General features: G+C 38.4%; 1 protein-coding gene and 1 long non-coding RNA gene across 5 annotated transcripts in view; one reads left to right on the top strand and one right to left on the bottom strand.

The window, feature by feature from the left end:
- LOC145518864 (uncharacterized) overlaps nt 1-15,133 on the top strand; it is an 87,888-nt gene extending 72,755 nt beyond the window's left edge. The window contains exon 3 of the long non-coding RNA XR_014063360.1: nt 14,854-15,133. This is a non-coding gene — a long non-coding RNA (uncharacterized LOC145518864). The remainder of the gene's footprint in view (nt 1-14,853) is intronic.
- The window catches only part of CDH6 (cadherin 6), a 137,094-nt gene that overhangs the window by 2,608 nt on the left and 115,051 nt on the right, over nt 1-19,435 (bottom strand). For all 4 annotated transcript variants that reach the window (XM_081523928.1, XM_081523930.1, XM_081523927.1 and 1 more), the window contains exons 6-11: nt 17,463-17,650; nt 14,768-15,021; nt 8,603-8,739; nt 5,193-5,314; nt 4,017-4,134; nt 3,634-3,885 (exon numbers count right to left, since the gene is read on the bottom strand). In XM_081523928.1, the coding sequence (XP_081380054.1) occupies nt 3,634-3,885; nt 4,017-4,134; nt 5,193-5,314; nt 8,603-8,739; nt 14,768-15,021; nt 17,463-17,650 (1,071 nt within the window). The remainder of the gene's footprint in view (nt 1-3,633; nt 3,886-4,016; nt 4,135-5,192; nt 5,315-8,602; nt 8,740-14,767; nt 15,022-17,462; nt 17,651-19,435) is intronic.

A 19,435-nucleotide genomic window follows, 5' to 3' on the forward strand; every position in this document is an offset into this window, starting at 1 on the left:
TCACCCTGGGGTCCAGGTGGTTGGAAAATTGCAGGGTTTTGGGTGGAAAGATGCTCTTAATCTACCTTTTTGTAAAGAAATTTTTATTTGGTTATGCCAGACCTTAGTTGCAGCATGCGGGATCTTCAGTCTTCATTGTGGCGTGTGATACCTTTAGTTGCAGAATCTTTACTTGTGGCTTGCAAACTCTTAGTTGTGGCATGTGGAGTCTAGTTCCCTGACCAGGGATTAAACCTGGGTCCCTTGCATTGGGAGCGTGGAGTCTTAGCTACTGGACCACCAAGGAAGTCCTTTGTGTCAAAGGAAATCTGTGGAAGTGAAAGTCGCTCAGTCGTGTCCAACTCTTTGTGACCCAATGGACTATACAGTTCATGGAATTCTCCAGGCCAGAATACTGAAGTGGGTAGCCTTTTCCTTCTCCAGGGGAATCTTCCCAACCCAGGTATTGAACCCAGGTCTCCCGCATTGTAGGTGGATTCTTTACCAGCTGAGCTACAAGGGAAGCCTAAGAATACTGGAGTGGGTAGCCTATCCCTTCTCCAGCAGATCTCCCCAACCCAGGAACTGAATCGGGATCTCCTGCATTGCAGGTGGATTCTTTACCAAATGAGCTATGGGAAAGTCCCTTAATCTACCTTTTATGCTAGTTTACAGTGTGACACAGATTTGCAAAACAGAGGGCTGTAAGTAAGGCCAGTCTTTAGAACAGAGAATAGAATCAAGCTAACTGTCTCTCAGAGAAATAAATTCTGACAGGCACAGGTTCATTCCATCATTTAAGGCAAGATTGCAGGCAGTTTATCACCTCCTAATTCTTCCTTAGCTTAAGTTGCCTGTATCTTGTCTTCTAGTCCTATGCACACCTGAAAGTGCAATTGTCTAGAAGACAGAGGGCACGTTCAGTAATTCAAAGGCATTGGTGCACTGCCTAATTCTCCTACTGCTACAATTGCCTGTCTTTTCTTACTGGTCCAATGCACATCTAACAGAATTTTTTGAGAGCATAATCATCTAAAAGGAAGGTCTTTTTTTCAAAGCTAACTTTTATAAACCGAAAGTGTGAGTTCTAAGCACTTGGAATAAAAACACTCTGAGACAGTAATATGCTGTCTTCCCAGTAACTGACCCTTTCCTTTTCTCTACCGCCTTGAGGCCAGAGGACCGCAGTGAAATTCTGGGGCTGGAGTACTTGGGACCAATTTGTGTTCAAATCCCATCATAAAACTAGAAGGTAGCAAGGCATCTGAGATGAGCAGATCTAGATTCAGTTAAACAATCTGACCTTTCTAAGTCAGTTTTTTTTCTCTGTAAAAGAGAAGCAATAACACAGTGCCCAATATGAAAGTTATGCCAACTTGAAAGCACCAAAGAGGCACAAGATGTAGTAGTTGTTTTTACTGTTGCTTTATTGACAAAAACAACAGATGCCACATGATCCACTTTCTTGACGGCAGATTTCCTCCTATGTCAGCGCCGCTTTCTTCCTCTTACAGACTCCCCGATTTGTTCAATCATTTCATTTTTAGTTCAAGCTCTCTTTCAGCATGGAAGTTGCACTGCATTCTATAAGCTTGTAAAGAGAGTAGGGTACAGTGTGGAAGCACCAGGGCTTGGGGGGCAAAAATCTGGGTTTGGAACTTGGTTCTATCAACTGTTAGCTGTGTGACTTGGCTTCTCATCCTGGAACCTCAGCTTTCATATGTAAGATGCAGATAAATATAGACCAGATGGTTTTGAGGATTAAGTGAGAAAAACATCTGTAAAGCTTCCTGTCCAATGTGTAGCCCATGATGTGAGTCTAATAAAGGTTAGATCCCATTTTCTCCTTTTTAATTAGGTACAGAATTACAAAGAGACTAGACAAGATGTGGGAAACACAGAGGCAAATTAGGAGTAATGAGGAGACGGCAAATTCATTGGAGGAAGGAGAAGAAAAGAGAGGTCATAGGGAGCTGATTAGAAGGAAAATAAGAGGGTGGAGAAAGTGGGTAGATGATGAGAGAAGGGAAGTATGACCTATGTGAGATGAAGACCGGCTCTTTCTCCATAGACCAGGGATCCGTGGAATTCTATTTGATACAGCCTCCAGACTAGCCCTTCTAAAAATACCCTCTTTTACCAGGGGTGATGGTGGGGGGAAGGGATAGTTAGGGAGTTTGAGATCAACATGTACATATTGGTACATTTAAAATGGATAACCAACAAGGACCTGTGTAACACAGGAAACTCTGCTCAATATTATGTGGCAGTCTGGATGGGAAGGGATTTTGAGGGAGAATGGATATGTGTATAGCTGAGTCCCTTTGCTGTTCCCCTGAAACTCTCACAACATTGTTAATCAGTTATACCCCAATACAAAATAAAAAGTAAAAATAAAAAGTAAAAATAAATAAATAAAAAACCTCTTTTTTTTTAAACCAAAAAAGAATATTTGTATCTTTCTCTTGGAATACAATATTTAAAGACTCACACCATTAGAACACTGTTTTGTCTTTGCATACTGTCAGTTTTTATTTATCCTCATATCTTAAAATGCTTCCTCCAACTCTTAGTTGATGAAGAGAATCACAGTTCTGTAGCCAGGTTTCAAGGCTCTGTGATAATTAGCAGAGTCAACCTGGGATATGAAACTCTTGAGCCGGGATCCCTAAGCTTTCTCTTCTTGGAGAAATGGAAGTCTTCCTTCCCTCTTCTCAAAGTCACTACATTGTCATTTTTAAAAAAATGACTACCTGGTCTGCCTCTGTGAAATCCAGGTTAACTCTGACTTACTTTCCGCCCCCATGGTATAGGCAAGTTTTACAAATTTTAACTTTAATTTTTTGAAGGGATGCATTAGCTAATATTTGATCTCTGATTTCATAACAATCAAGGGACTTTTGAGCATTCCGAGCTCAACTTGTGTGCTTAATTAGTTGGTTGGGGATAAAAATTTTTCCTTCAAATCACTGTTAGATGTTTGATTACATTCATTTCTTTTAGATCCCAGATTTATTTCCTTAGTCACAGAATTTATTTATTGAGAGTCTGAGAAGTAATAGACATTGTGTATGTGGTAATCAGAGAGCAATGCTAAGAAGGCAGTTATTCAAGTGGGTGGATCCAAGTAAGTTTGCTAAGTTCAAGAAAATTCACCACTATTTATTTTCCTGTATGAGAGAAAAAAAGTCATTGTATTTCTCTTTCCAGTTTCTCATTGGTCTTTAAACTTTACCTTGATGGAAATGTCCTTCATCATATATACTCCACGCCCAACAACTTTTGTTCTTTGAAAACTGAATGTTCGCCAGGTTAAATATTAAACAACAAATGAAATGGAAAGGGTGTATTTATATTGCCCTCAAATTCCCCTGCAACTCATTCCCAGCCTGGTAGAAAAGAGATTCTTTTGGTGGAACGACTCTCTCAGTGGGGAAAGACATGGGCAAGTTTTACAACTGTTCATTCTCCAAAGCCATTTTTCAAGCAAAAACTAGTTCATGGGTGAACACACATAAGATTCCCAGCACATAACTCTACTCACCTAGATCAGGCTGTATGCCTTAATGGGGGAGGCGGATAAATCTAGAGAGCCACAGTAACAGTGTGTGCCCCTCGGCATGGGGAGATAGGATGCAGGGAGAAGCAGTTTACCTAGTAGGGTCACGATGCACAGAAGGATGGCAATCAGAGCCCCCGTGCTCAGTCCCGTGGGGTGGACGAGGGCCTCCGCATGGCAGGACTGCATGTTCCCTTGGTGGTCACATGCACAGACCCGGACAGTCACTGTCCCAGTGCTGCTTTGGACTGGGTAGTCGTTGTCTGATATGACCACAGGCAGGAGATAGGTGCTCATCTCGTGTCTGTTATAGCCATTTTTCCGAGTAAAGATTCCTGCCGTGTTGTCTGGAACCAGAAAGCAAAGTGGTGAATGGAAGTGGAAATCATGTTATGTATGGGATCAATTCTGATGAGACTAGATAGATATAGATACAGACATAAATATATAGACAGACAGGCAGCTTGGGCTCATTTACCTTTGTTGTCTTGAATGGTAAAGTTTGAGCCACTGGCTGCTTCGGGGGCCAAAGAGAACGAGAATTGGTGCCCGCTGTAAGGGTCATCCTTGTCAATGGCGCGTAGGGTCTGAATCAACTAAAATCAAAACCATAAAGCTGTCATCAAGTTTTACTAACTCAAAAGAGTTTCTTACAGCTTTGCAATAAATTGTTTAATTCAATGATATCTAATTTTAATTTTAAAATGATAGCCTCTAGAAAACTTACAATGAATCCACCCTATGCAGAGAACTGATTGGCTGGAAATAGAGCAAGGGACAGCCCTACAACATTATTTTCTGCAGCAAATCTAAATTCTTCTGTTGAAACCAGTAGTACCGTCTTCCTTGTGACAACCAGAAATATCCCCAGATATTGCCAAATGTCCCTGGTGGGGGTGGAGGTGGTGCGGGGCGGTGGGGCAAGATCACCTGGGTTGAGAACCATGGCCCTAGAGTGATAACAAGCTTAAAATATCACACCGATTTATGACAACATTGCAACTTAAGTAAAGGGAGGCACTCTTTGGACAGCTTGCTTAGAAATGCAAGCTTGGCATGTACATAAGCAATCGACTTGCTGAAGAGCGAGTTTGAATATAAAACCCACAACTTTGGAGTCCCATTTTAACATGTATTTTAACAGTGCACTTCTATTTTGACAAACTAACATAATTTTTGTATCACTGGCAGAAAAGACTGATTTCAGGTGGGGACAAACGTGTAAAACAGTAAAACATTCATGAATTTTTATTACTTGTACAAATGGGCAATGTAAATAAGTGAAACTATGAATTATAGGCAATTGTAAAATATGTTCTAGCTAGTACTTTTCAGTATATATGGTAATTAAAAGTATCTGCTCACCAATAAAGATTTTTCCAATAAAGCAGTGACTGATGTATTTTCATGAAAACTTAAGACTAATTTGGGATCAGCATCAGTCTGTGAGATTAACAAACTTCCTGTTTTTAAAAGCTGTTTGTTCTCTTACGCAAGTTAAACATTCATCATGGTTCTCATTTATAGTATTAATTTTGTTGGCAATTTATTTCGTAGATAATTCAAAACTTGCCCTGAGCTCTGTGTATCATCTGAATTATTAGAAGATCAAAATTTGTCTGAGTTAATTAATTTCCTTTCTTATGAAACTCACCTGGTCTGCTTTTGCTTTTTCACAGACAAAAGTCTCATAGAATTCAGCAAATTCTGGGGGGTTGTCATTGACATCTAGGACTTTAATATATAGAGGTACTCGGCTGCTCTGCTTTGGATTATCTGCAAAATGCCCAAAAGAAAGGAACAGGCATTTATATGTTGATGGGTGATCCTCTTTAGATGATGGTTACTCACCCCTTTCTCATTCATACATAGTTTCCCCAAGGCTCCTGTGAGTACCACAGGGCATTATGTATCATCATAGTCACAAAAAAGTAGAATTCGATTCTTTGGTACTTCTGGACTAGGATACACCTGAAGGAAATATATAGGGGACAAAGCTACCTTTATGTACAGTCTGTGTTGTGCTGTGCTTAGTCACTTAGTTGTATATGACTCTCTGTGACCCCATGGACTGGAGCCCACCAGGCTCCTCTGTCCATGGGGATTACCATGCCTTCCTCCAGTGGATCTTCCCCACCCAGGGGTTGAACCCAGATCTCCCACATTGCAGGTGGATTCTTTACCATCTGAGCCCCCAGGGAAGCCCCAAAATATTGGAGTGGGTAGCCTATCCCTTCTCCGGGGGATCTTCCTGACCCAGGAATCAAACTGGATTCTCCTACATTGCAGGCAGATTCTTTATCAGTTGGGCTACCAGGGAAGCCCATACAGTGCAACCATATAATAAATCCCAGATTAACACAAAATAAAGAAGAGCTATCCAGTAAAGGAATTTTAGAGGCAGATTTTAAAGGAAGCCAGGGAAGTAGGCTTTTCTGTGGACAGAAGGAAAAAAGAATGGGACAGTAATAATTGTGAATGGTTTTAGTTTTTTAGTTTGAGAGCTAGACATTGTGCCAAGCACTTTGCTATATTATTTTATTTAATCCTTATAAACTTCTGAGATAGATATAATTATTGTCCCCATATTATAGATGAGGAAACTCATTATATTATAGATGAGGCATGGAGGAGTTAGGTAATTTGTCCACATTCACAGAGAAATTAATAGTAAAGAGTGGATCCTAGATTCAAACTTGGGTCTGTCTGATCACAAAACTGAGACTGTTCATCTCATATAATGAAAGAGCCTAATCAATGTTTGAAGACCTGCGGTAAACAGAGTGTTTTTGCTGTTATCTCTGATAATCTCCTGGAAAGTATGGAAGATAGATTCCTGTTCTAAGAATCAGGGGCTGGAGTCTCTCACCTCAGGTCTTTTCATTCATTCACTCATATGTCTGTTTGTTTGTTCTCAGCATAAATATTTAGTGAGCATCTAATACTAACTTGTGCCAGCCACTATTTGGGGTGCTGGGACACATTGCGACTATAACAAAGATCCTGCTTCCTGGAGCTTTGTTCTAAAGGAGGAAGGCAAACTGTAAACACATAAATATATAATGTGCCAGATGGCAAATGCTATGGAGAAATTAAACAGGTAAAAGGGAGCGGAGAGAGATGGAGATGCAGCTTTGTGTGGGATGATGAGGATTGGCTTCTCTGGTGAGATGCTATTTGCATAGAGACATGAATGAAGAGATGGATTAAGCCATGTGAGTGTTTCTGGCTCTTGAGGTCAAGGAAATGGCAAGTGCAGTGGCCTGGAGTGAGACAGAGCTGGTTTAATACAAGCTCTTGACTCTTGGCATAAAAGGTACTGAAAAAGTTTGGACAATAAGATTCTTAGGTTCCTTTGCATCTAAAATTTTGCTCACATTATTCTTCCAAAGTCAGAGCTTCAAAGGTGAGTTTTAAAAGGTCTTTATCACTAGTACTTTCAAATATATCATAGAAACAGTAAATATTAAAAACAAATTTTTAGGTGCAAAGCTTAAAACACACTTAAGGATGAATACCTCAGTAAAAAATAAAATTTCATGATGTTATAAAAATGATCCTTTTCAAGTGGGAAATAATTTTTTAATTTTAATGCTCCAAGTATGCTCTGTCATTGGTATCCACAGTAGTCCCTCCACATAAATTCTGAAGATCAAATTCTTACCTAACAAATGCATAATGAAAATTTCTTACCACTACACAAAAGCAGTGTTTCATTTTGTCCACTTGATTATTTATTATTCTACTCAATATCTTTCAGCCACTTCAAATCTCATGAGTTATACTGACAAAGAGTATTACTGTATTAAACCATTTGATATGGACTATTTTACACTAGATACCTGAGCTAAAATCATTTTAACTTCTAAAAACAAAGGATAAAAAATGAGCTATAACTTAGATGCCTATTTTTGAACATTTAAATGCTATTTTAAAAATCCTCTTTCTTTCGTTTACTTAAGTCTACACATTGTGTTTATATTACACAGGTTTCATTGTGTATAATTATTTTATTTGAAGTATTCCTTTGGCAGTGTTTTTCTTTGCCTTACATTTAATGGAGACTGTGATAAAATTCATTCTAAATACTCTATGGATTACTTGGTGGTTAGTATTGCTCACTTTGGTCTTCCATTATATCTCTTAATTCTGTAACAGGGCTTCCCTGATAGCTCAGCTGGTAAAGAATCCGCCTGCAATTCAGGAAATCCCAGTTCGATTCCTGGGTTGGGAAGATCCCCTGCAGAAGGGAAAGGTTACCCACTCCAGTATTCTGGCCTGGAGAATTCCATGGACTGTATAGTCCATGGGGTCGCGAAGAGTCGGACATGACTGAACAACTCAAAAAAAAAAAATCTGTAACAATTTTGAAACAGACATTCTACAGAAAGCTAAAGGGTGAATAGCCAAAAGATTTCTATACTGAGTCCTCCTTGATAAACAAATATTAATAAATAAATATTGTGTTGGATATATATTAATTGATAAAGTGCAATGAAAGCTTATATATAGCAAGTTTTTTTAAAAATGCACATAGTGAGAGCTGACAGAAGGTTAACAAATATCTGTTGTCTAAATTCATCATTTTCTTTCTTATATGATTGTGTTGCTAAAATAATACTGGTTATGTTGCTGAAATTAAAAGAACTATTTCTAAGCCATGCCTACATTTTAGGTCATACTTGATCCCCACTCCCCCACTACTGCCACACACATACACTGTCTAACTGGGAGCCCATTTCTTTCAGCAGCTTGTGTGACACTCTGATTTACAAGCATTTTGGAATCAAATCCAACATGTACCAATTCAACCTAGACTGAGAGATGCATTCCTGTTTTATTGTTCCCAAACTACAGAACTTCCACAGTTGCTTCTACATTTATGGTTGATTCAACACATGTTTAGAAGAAACATTTAGTACAAATCATTACAGAGCTCTTTCCTTCAATATATATTGAGCAGGATCATCAATACACAGTGACGAGTTTCAGCCATGCTTCACTAGCCCTTGCTGAGATGCTCTCTGTCAATCGGGGATGGTAGTGGAAAAAGGGTGGACTTACTGATCTCTGTTGCTATCACTGTTATGTTGTGCCACAGCAGTGTTTCTCGGTCAAGAAGTTTCGATGTAAAGATTGAACCATTTCCAGAATCGATGTTGAATATTCTGTCCATATCTGTGTGTCGATCGACAGAATACCTGAAAATGCAGAGTAGAATTTAGGAAGGTTTTCTTTGTATTTGTTATTTTTACATCCTAAAACTATTCCAGAATATCAGTTACATGAAATTTTTTTCTACCTTTAGCGCATATTTGAAAATCTGTAACTTAACACTGATGCTTGAACTATGGTGTTGGAGAAGGCTCTTTAGAGTCCCTTGAAATGCAAGGAGATCAAACCAGTCCATCCTAAAGGAAATCAATCCTGAATATTCATTGGAAGGACTGACGCTGAAACTGAAACTCCAATACTTTGGCCACATGATGCGAAGAACTGACTCATTATAAAAGACCCTGATGCTGGGAAAGATTGAAGGCAGGAGGAGAAGGAGATGACAGAGGATGAGATGGTTGGTGGCATCACCAACTCGATGGACATGAATTTAAGCAAGCTCTGGGAGTTGGTGATGGACAGGGAAGCCTGTTGTGCTGCAGTCCATGGGACTGAAAAGAGTCGGACACAACTGAGTGATTGAACTGAACTGAACTGAACATTAAGCAAGATATTCTGAGAAATTATTGCTTTACAGTTGAGGTCTTAATAGAACCCACTAGACAAGTTGTATGATTTTTGAGTATCATCACCAGATTTTTTTTTAATGTAATTTGGATCAAGTTTATATACTAACTGTTATGTTTTAACTTTTTAGATCTTTAGAACTTTAACATGTGTGTGTGCATAAGTAGGATTATTGGCTATTTTTCTATTACTCATTTTTATTTTAAAAATCATTTTGTTGAAAAAGCAAAAGATGGTAAATGTGGCTGAAGTTAGTGAGGCTGGAGAGGGAGTTAGGAGATAGGCTTGGAAAGAGATTCCCAGTTGGGACTGTAGAGGGATGGGCTGGCTATGGGGAGGAGTTGGAGGTTATTTGAACTTGATGTAGATCTTCCAATGGATTTTGTGCAGAGGAGTGTCACTGTTCAACTCATGCTTAATAAAGATCACTGGCTGGATTAGGAGAATGGTTGGATGGTGATATTACAAATGATAGGCGTGAAGAACAGGATTTGGGGAAGATCAGGTTTGATATGTTGAGGCTGGGGTGCCTTAGGAAAGTCCAGGAAGCTCAAGATAAACATTTGGACTGACAATCTGGATTTTCTAGTCAATTGTCTAAGAAGAGAAGAAGGAAAAATGCGAGGAACTAAGTTGCTTAAAGGATGAACAGGAACAGAGTCCCACAGGGACTAGAACAGTGCCTAGAGCAGAGTAAGAATTTGATACATATTTAAAAAGGAGGGTTTGTAGAATTCAAGGAAAACCAACAGGTGTTTTAGAAACCAAAAAAGGACAAAGTCTTCAACACTGAAATTCATGGAAGATGAGTAGACTTTGAGAAATGTTATCTTCTTTATAAATTTATCATTAGTTTCTGGAATAGCCATCAGTAAGAGGAAAATATGTAATACACCCTGTTTTATAGAGGAGTCCTAAAGAGAAAACTCAGAAGAAAGTTGATATGTGAAGGCTATTAGGAACAAAAAAATGCCCATTTCAGCTGCATTCTCAAAAATGTACATCATGATAGGAGATTTTAAAATGTCAGCTCAGTAGAAATATATTTTAAGTAAATGTCTTACCTAGTCATACATGTGCGGAATTATTATGCATTTTTAAAAAAACTTGTTACTAACTTGCAAATAGTGTACTATATTCTAAGATTCTATTTCAATTATTTTGTTTTAAAGTACTACTAGTGAATTATAATAAACAATATATGTTATCCTAATAAAAACTCTTTTCATTATCTAGCAGATGTCTAAAAAATAGATATTCAATTATTGTAGGGTATTTAAACCTGATTTTAAAGAGAACTAATGAAGTTCACAATGGATACATATATGTCAAGCTGGAATTTTAGTTTCAGTTTATATAAATCTAGTGTTTTATTATCAAAAGTATTGAAGCAGATGAAAGAGCTATTGTTTTGTCATTTATGTCATGAATCAACATTTATTAAGAATTTAACCAATTGCATTGAACTTGTTTGATCACCTTTCTTCATTTTCAATTTGAGGATGATAAATATTTATAGGACATGATTACCAAAAAGGAAATCTCAGTATTCATAGCCTTTGTAAGGAATTTAATAATTTTCTACAAATATATATTTTTCTTTCATGAAAAATGTCAAGCTTAAGACATGCTGCTTATTGCTTTTATAAGCTATAACAATTACACACAGCAGTAATCTTTTCTTGTTCTTTGTCTCTTTCCTTCCTGCTATGGTTTTAAGTTTTACAAGTAATCATATTTTCCAATCAAGCTTTGAAATAAAGGGTGAGGAATTTTTAGTTGAAGGTGGCTTTTCATTTTATTTATTTACTTGTTTAATTCTTTTTTGCCGTGCATGTGGCATGCAAGATCTTAGTTCCCCAACCAGGGATCAAACCCATGACCCCTGCAGTAGAAGTATAGAGTCTTAACCACTGAACTGCCAGGGAAGTCCTAAAGGTGGCTTTTGATTTTAAAGAGAGAGGACTATTTAGGAAATATCATAATTCTATATTATTTTCTTTCCTTAATTGGGGGATTTAAAAATCATTAGAAGACCTAAAATGTCTACATTGTTTAGGAAAGATGTCTCACTTGAGACACACAAAGCCTTATTTGTTTGTTGTTTTTCTTTCCAAAGTAATTTCTACTTATATCAAGAAATTTACTGTCAGTCACATTCATTGTAATAATAACTGATAAGGAAAAAGGTAATCAGTTCATCACGATTAAAGTGGATCATTCTGCTGGGTACCTCCTTTTTCCCCTCAAACTTTATTGTATTCTGTGATTCAATGATTTGTCTTATGTATCCTGAAGGGAGCTTTGTGGGTCACGAAAAGACGATGTATTTGCATGTAAAATTTTCATAATAAGTATTCAGAGTGACATTTTATAAGACTTCCATGTAAATCAAAGGACACTTGTGATATAAAGTTGTTGAAAGAAAATTATTTTATGTGACTAAAGAAGTAAAGATTTGTGCTAAAATAATGATAAATTAATGTTTGGGGAAGAATTCTCTAGTATTAATTATACTCTTAAGATGGCATTTAACACTTAGTTGTTCCATATTTATGTCTTGAATAAGCAAAAACTATATATGGTTGTACTTTCTGAATATAAGAATCAGTTTCTCCTATAAAGAAACCACTGGAACATACATCTATGTACCAATGTATCTATATATATTTTTATCTTTAAATCTATGTCTATATATGAAATCCATATGTACCAAAGGAAGACTGGCAGAAAAAATTTTAAAATTAGTTGACAGCCAACCTACCTTTTGACAACCTAACTACTTCCTATAATGAAACAAAATAAATACAATGGGTAAAAGTGGTATGTGGTATAAAAGCAAAACAGATATAAAAATGCAGCCTAAATTCCCAGAAGGCATTATCTCTTTCATTAAAAATATTTTGACTGATCAAAGAGGTAATAAAAATTCATATTTATAAACTTCCAGCATTAGCACATTTAAATTGGTCTTGATATTGACTTGCTAAGACTGTTTTCTTATGCAGTATACAGACTTTGAGTAAAAGCCCATTGTGAAAGTACTTAAGGTTATCATGTTGTATAAGCAAAGGCCATCGTTTAAATTCCTTGTTGTGTGTGTGCTACGTGCTGCATACTAGGTTGCTTCACTTGTGTCCCACTATTTGAGACCCCATGGACTGTAGCCCTCCAGGCTCCTCTGTTTATGGGATTCTCAAGGCAAGAATACTGGAGTAGGTTGCCATGCCCTCCCAGGAGATCTTCCGGACCCAGCGACTGAACCCATGTCTACTATGTCTCCTGCATTGGCAGGTGGGTTCTTTACCACTAGCACCCCTCGATAAGCCCATTTTCCTTATTAATAATGTTAAATGTATATGGAGGAACCCTTGATCCATGGAGCTCTCATGTGGCTGCTCTGGGTTGCCCATGATGCAATTCAAGGAGATATTCCAGTAGAATGATAAAACAACAAAGTATCTTTTCCCAAAGATTTAAAATTATTCTCTGAAAATAAGCTAGGCATTTCTGTGTTTTAGTTGTGGGACTTGCCATGAGATTTCGTTTGAACAAAGGGCTCAGTGGCTGAAAAGTTAGGAAACAACTGCCTTAGAACCTCAAAGTCTTTCATCTGCAAAAAAATATTCTTCACGCAACAACCAAAGCGATTCTTTTAGAGAGCAGTTTTGGATTAGTTAACTTTGCTCAAAGCTTGCCAGTGGCTTCTTACCTCAATCAGAATAAAATACAGTGGTTACAAGGGCCCACAAATCCCAGTAGGACCTGCCTCGCTCACCACCTACCGAACCTCTCTGTTGCCTGATACTTGATACCGTAATTTCTCTTCATCTGTGACTGGTCTCAGCCTGGCTGGCCTCTCCTCCCATATGCCAGGCAAGCTCTGATATTAGATCCTCCCCTTGCTTTTCCCTCTTCTTGGCACCTTCTTTCCCCAGATATCAGTGTAGTTCATCCCTTCATTTCATGCAAATCTTTACTCAAATGATTTCCAACAAGGCCAGGCCTGACTGCACTATCTAAGATAGTATCCAGATGCCCTTTGTATTCTTTCTTTCTTTTGGCTGTGCCACACAGCATGGGGGATCTTAGTTCCCTGACCAGGGCTTGAACCCAAGCCCACTGCATTGGAAGCATGGAGTCTTAAGCACTGGACCGCCAGGGAAGTCCCACCCTTTGTTTTCTCTGTCTTATTTTGCTGCTTACACTTTAGTGTCACCTGACTTATCACAGGGCTTCTCTGGTGGCTCAAACAGTAAAGAATCTGTCTGTAATTCAGGAGACCCAGGTTCAGTCCCTGGGTCAGGAAGATCCCCTGGAAAAGGGAATGGCAACCCACTCCAGTATTCTTGCCTGGAGAATTCCATAGACAGAGGAGCTTGACGGGCTACAGTTGGACATGACTGAGCAACTAACACTCCCACATATATATTGTTTGCTTATTTCTGTCATCCCCAGTTAGAATGCAAGCTCCTTGCAATCAGGACTGGATACTGTTCTCTCTCACATCCCTAGTGCCTAGAACAGGCCTGGCACATGGAAAATGCCCTGAGCAGAAATTTTTGGATTCACTGGCACAACTTCTCTGTCTGCTTACTTTCTTCACGGGGAATAACTGACACAATAATATTCTGGTTTAGCACTTTTCTCAGCGAGTCAACTAAGCTATGGGTAAAGGCTGGAAGCTGTGGACTCCAGTGCTTTCGTGATAAGATTTTAGCATACTTAAGCAATGGTGGTCTCAAAGAGCCATGAGGCTTTCTTACAACGTAATTTACAGTGAAAGTGTACAGGGAAAATAGAGCTTGCTTACTTGGTATATATTTGGACTCAACTCTATTAATTTCCCCATGATTTCCCAGACATATATCATGAAACTTGGCTTGTTTTTATCCATGTCTGCAAAAGAAAAAAAATTACGCATCCAAATGGAGCATAATTCTGCCTGTAAATGTTATATGATAGGTTCTTCCACACTTGAAAAACAGACTTTCAAGCCCAGTGCCTTGTTTGTTAAAAGTGCTTCCTCCGCCAACTTTGACAAATCTGAGACCTGAAAAGAAATCCCAGCCCATTCAACTGCATTACCTTGTATCACTCCCAAGTAAGCAATAAACTCCTTACAGCTCATTTTATGTCTTCCTCCCAAATTAAAAAAATAATTTTTTGGGCTGATTGAAGGCATACGGGATCTTAGTTCCCCAACCAGAGATCGAACCCATTCCCTCTGCAATGGGAGGGCAGAATCTTAGCCACTGAACCACCAGGGCAATTCCCAGATGTTGAGTTTTTAAGGTTTATTTAGCTGCTAAAATAATATTTTATATTGTGCAAGAAGTGTAAAGGTAGTAAAAGTACTTTTAAGTAGTTTTTTAAGGAAAATACAACTAATTGGAAAAAAGGATTCATCTTTTCCAATTTACAAGTGAATATCTGAATTTAAATCAACAAACTTATGGAAGAGACATGTCACAGAAGTGTGCTTACTTGACAGGGTTCCTGGTAGCATCTGGGTCTTGAGCTGTGACCGAGCCTATTGTTGTATTTATCTGAGCATCTTCTCTTATTTGCAGGATGTAGGCCAGTTTGCTGAAGACAGGGGGCTCATCTACATCTTCCACCATAATTCTCACCGTGGCCGAATCTTTGAATGGACCCAGGTAGAGAAAGCGGGGTTCAACGTGAGGATTGGAGGCTTCCACTTTGAGGGTGTACACTTTCTTCTTTTCAAAGTCCAAGAGCTTGTGGGAAGTGAGGGGAGGAAGAAATGACATATTTAAAGCAGTCAAGACACAGAAAGTCAAGACATGAGCCATTTTTAATGCAAACCACTGATAAATGAATGTGATCATATTGCTTTGAGACATTATTACACAGCATAATGTTGGGAAAAGACATGGGAGTTCAGATGCCACACAATCCTGATGAAATTGGGGCAGAAATCATGCATCAGGAATGAAAGTTTATGATGGGCAGGAGAGGGCACCTAGAAGCAGTAGATAACCTAAACAGGCCCCTTTTATACAAGTCCTTGTATTTGATTATCAGGAGCCATACCAGGGGCAGGTTGGCAAATATGTAGTAGAGCATTCTGTGTCAGATGTTGTCACATTTGGCTTTAACTGAACAGTCACTGAGAGTTTAAAATTTGTCAAAGAACTTCCCTGGTGGTCCAGTGGTTAAGACTCTGTGCTTCCAGTGTAGGGGGCATGGGTTCGATCCCTGATAGAGGAACTAAGATCCTAGCTAGGATGGAGAGCCGCTGGTTTGCAGTCTAATTTCCTATTCCTTGTTCAGATAAAATAGATTAAAATTTGTTTTTTGTTTTTGGCATGAGGTGTTAAAATATTCCAAGTGATATCCAGATAAGGGCATCTGGCTAATTACTTGCCAAAGAAAGTAATGATCACTGTTGTCAGAGGTCTGTAGAAGTATCTCTGCTTCTGGAGACATAGTGAACCCAAATGCTTATTGCTGACTTTTAGTTTTAGATGATAATATGACAAGGCTCACTAGAAACACAATTAATCAAGATGTTAGTGAATGTGATTTAGTCGGCTAGGCAAAATTTCAGCATGAATCTGATAAGGCACCAAGAAAATTAAAAAGGTTAATGCACACTAATGGGCTTCCTAATTATATTATAGTATAAAACATTGATCTGAATGTCACTGAAACATGTTTTATTGTGTTTCCAGATATTAAGACATACAATCCAAAGCTTAAGAGGAAAATTTTTCTTCTTGTTTACATCCACCTATGCTTACATTTACCAGCAAATAAAACATTACGGCAAAGGAGAGAGAAAATATGATACTGCTGCTGCCAAGTCGCGTCAGTCGTGTCTGACTCTGCAACCCCATAGACAGCAGCCCACCAGGCTCCCCCGTCCCTGAGATTTTCCAGGCAAGAACACTGGAGTGGGTTGCCATTTTCCTTCTCCAAGGCATGAAAGTGAGAAGTGAAAGTGAAGTCACTCAGTCGTGTCCGACTCTTAGCGACCCCATGGACTGCAGCCTACCAAGCTCCTCCGTCCATGGGACCTTCCAGGCAAAAGTACTGGAGTGGGTTGCCATTGCCTTCTCCGAAATAAGACACAATACATGACAAAAGTGAACTCATTAAACACAGTAACCAAAATTAATATTATTTTTAGCTTTGAAGCATACAGTTTATTGATTTTTAATTTTTGCCACATTTTAGTATACTGCTCCATGACAATTTTGGGGGTAAATAAGTACATAGGGGACAAATAAGAATTCAGAACATAAAGTTTTTGTGTGCGTGTTCCAAAGTAGTGATTAACTACATAGGAGAAAAACAGGAATTCAGAATATAAAATCTTCATTATTGCATTTCAAAAAGTAGCTAAAAAGCTTGCAGGAAATTTTGTTGCTTTATTTCTGTGGTCTTTATATATCTTCTCTCTCTAATTCAAATCATCTTTGTCACTGCTTGTATTACTCCTTTCCTTCAAATCATGTAGTGGAATTTGTAGTTATATGTGTTTCTTTGTTCATTTGCTTTCTTGTCCATAAGAGCAGTTCGATGAGAGCAGAGACCATCTTGGTGAATGTATTATTGCATCTCCAGCATTCAAACGGTGTCTGGCACTGTTTTAAAATTTATTCTTCACTTATACTATTTATTCATGTATTTTTATGTGTTTCATTTGTTTATGCTATTTACTTAGGAACTTTTTAATACAAATTTATTAAAAAGTATAGAATTAATGAATCCATAAGATTATTGAGAACCCCTGAAAGCCAACCAAAGAACTCTCAATGTAATTAGACTAGGTCTTTAAAAAAATTGGGCTTCCCAGTGGTACTAGTGGTAAAGAACACATCAGTCAACGCAGGTGATGTAAGAGACACGGGTTCAATCACTGGGTTGGGAAGATTCCCTGGAGAAGGGAATGGAAACCTATTCCAGTATTCTTGCCTGGAAAATCCCATGGACAGAGGAGCCTGGTGGGCTACAGTCCATGGGGTCGCAAAGAGTGGGACACGACTGAAGCATCCTAGCATGCATGCAATGCATGCAACACTCTTACTCTTAAAAAAATTAATAAACAAGACTTGAGAGGAATGTTCATATAAGATGTAATTGCCCCCAGTTACTGGGGGACCAGAGAAAAATAAATGCTTTCATTTGCACAGTATTTTAAAAAATGCATTACCTTTTTGACAGTTATAATCCCTTCCTGAGTTTCCTGATCGGTGAGGACATCAAACATGTCCAGCCCCTCTCCCTCTGTAATGCTGTACTCGATTTCAGCATTTTCTCCCACGTCGGCATCGCTGGCTTTGATCCTGCCAATTGGTGTACCCGGTGGAGAAGACTCAGGGGTTTTAAACTGATATGTACCTATTAATTACCAGACAGATACAAGTCAAACACAGACTAATTACACCCCATCATAATAAAAACAAAACCCATTTTCTAGCAGTTTGTTCAGATAGTACCATGGATGCAGGCAGATTTGTGCTTTCCTTAAAATAATTAATGGTGCCCTTGTCTCTTTAATGTTTTTACTTTCATGGTTGTTAAGAATATTTCTTCTATTTCATGACTTGTCTCTTGGCAAAGGGAAAACACTTTTCTTGTCCTATAAGTAAGCTTCCAAGTTTATGGTGTGATTGGGAGAAAGCCTGAACTGTTAGAGGAGGGTGCAGTTTTCGAAGCCTCCTGTTAATGTAATCTAGCAGAAAGAATAGGAAAGAATTTAACTGGAACTGTGACTTTAAGCCAGTTACTAGGTATTCTTTAAGAGTTCTTTCTATCATTGCTAATAGTAACTGAAGGTGAAAACAAATTATAGCACTTCAGAGAATGTATCCAAGTAGAGATGAGATTCCTTCACTCATATGTGGAGCTGGTTTAGTTGCAGTTAAGGATATATATAAATACATTGAGGAATAAAGCTCTGAAATTCTTCTAGCTCTGATTTTTTTTTCCTTTAAATATTAGTGTCTTTTTTATACATGGATCTCTCCCATTCTTGTATTTATACCACTAATTAAAAACTCTATTATATAGACATACACTTTTCTTACGTCTTCATGTTGGAAAATTAGTCAAAGGAGACTACATGTGAGTTTCAGTTTAAGTATGCCAGGCTAGCATGTCCTTAGCACCACCCCTCCACCCCAAAATAGCAAAAACAAAAGTTATCCTACTCTCGACCATTACATTTTACCCACTATTTACACAAATTGCCTTGGAAAGAAAATTTACACTATGACACTACTAAAGTGTGAAAGTCTCTCAGTCGTGTCTGACTCTTTGTGACCCCATGGACTATATAGTCCATGGAATTCTCCAGGCCAGAATACTGGAGTGGGTAGCCTTTCCCTTCTCTAGAGGATCTTCCCAACCCAGGGATCAAACCCAGGTCTCCCACATTGCAAGTGGATTCTTTACCAACTGAGCTATCAGGGAAGCCCCCAAAAGTATAATACTTTAATAATATTTAATTCACTAAGTATTGAGCTCATTCTTGATATGATGATAAAAGAGGCCTGTTTTATCATGAGGGAAGTGGAAGTGTACTTGGGTGCCTCCAATACCTTCCTATATTCTCTTATCCCTCACCTTAGGACATTATGCAGAAATGATCACAGTCTATTCTAGGAGAGAGCGGAGAGGGGGAAGTCCCTGGTAACAAGGTATGGGTAAATCCTCCTGCTATCCTTCCCCAAGCCATTCCCACATAGAAAAGAGGTTTTGGGAGAATGTGTTGGTGATCCTGTTTTTTTCGTGTCAGGCTCCTGAATGGATGTTTTAGGGTTCATAAAAACTGTCTTCTGCCTGTTAAATAGAAATAAGTTAGCTATTCTGTTTTTGCTTTTAGCTAACTATGATTAAATACTTGAAAAAAGTAGATAGTATGAAGATTCCTTAAGAAACTAGGAATAAAACCACCATATGACCCAGGAATCCCACTCCTAGGCATATACCCTGGGGAAACCAAAATGGAAAAAGACACATGTATCCCAGTGTTCACTGCAGCACTATTTATAATAGCTAGGACATGCAAGTGACCTAGATGTCCATCGACAGCTGAATGGATAAATAAGCTGTGGTATATATACACAATGGAATATTCCTCAGCCATAAAAGGAACACATTTGAGTCAGTTCTAATGAGGTG

The sequence above is a fragment of the Giraffa tippelskirchi genome, chromosome 8 (genome assembly GCF_054371585.1).
Source record: "Giraffa tippelskirchi isolate mGirTip1 chromosome 8, T2T-mGirTip1v1.2.pri, whole genome shotgun sequence".
Taxonomy (NCBI): domain Eukaryota; kingdom Metazoa; phylum Chordata; class Mammalia; order Artiodactyla; family Giraffidae; genus Giraffa; species Giraffa tippelskirchi.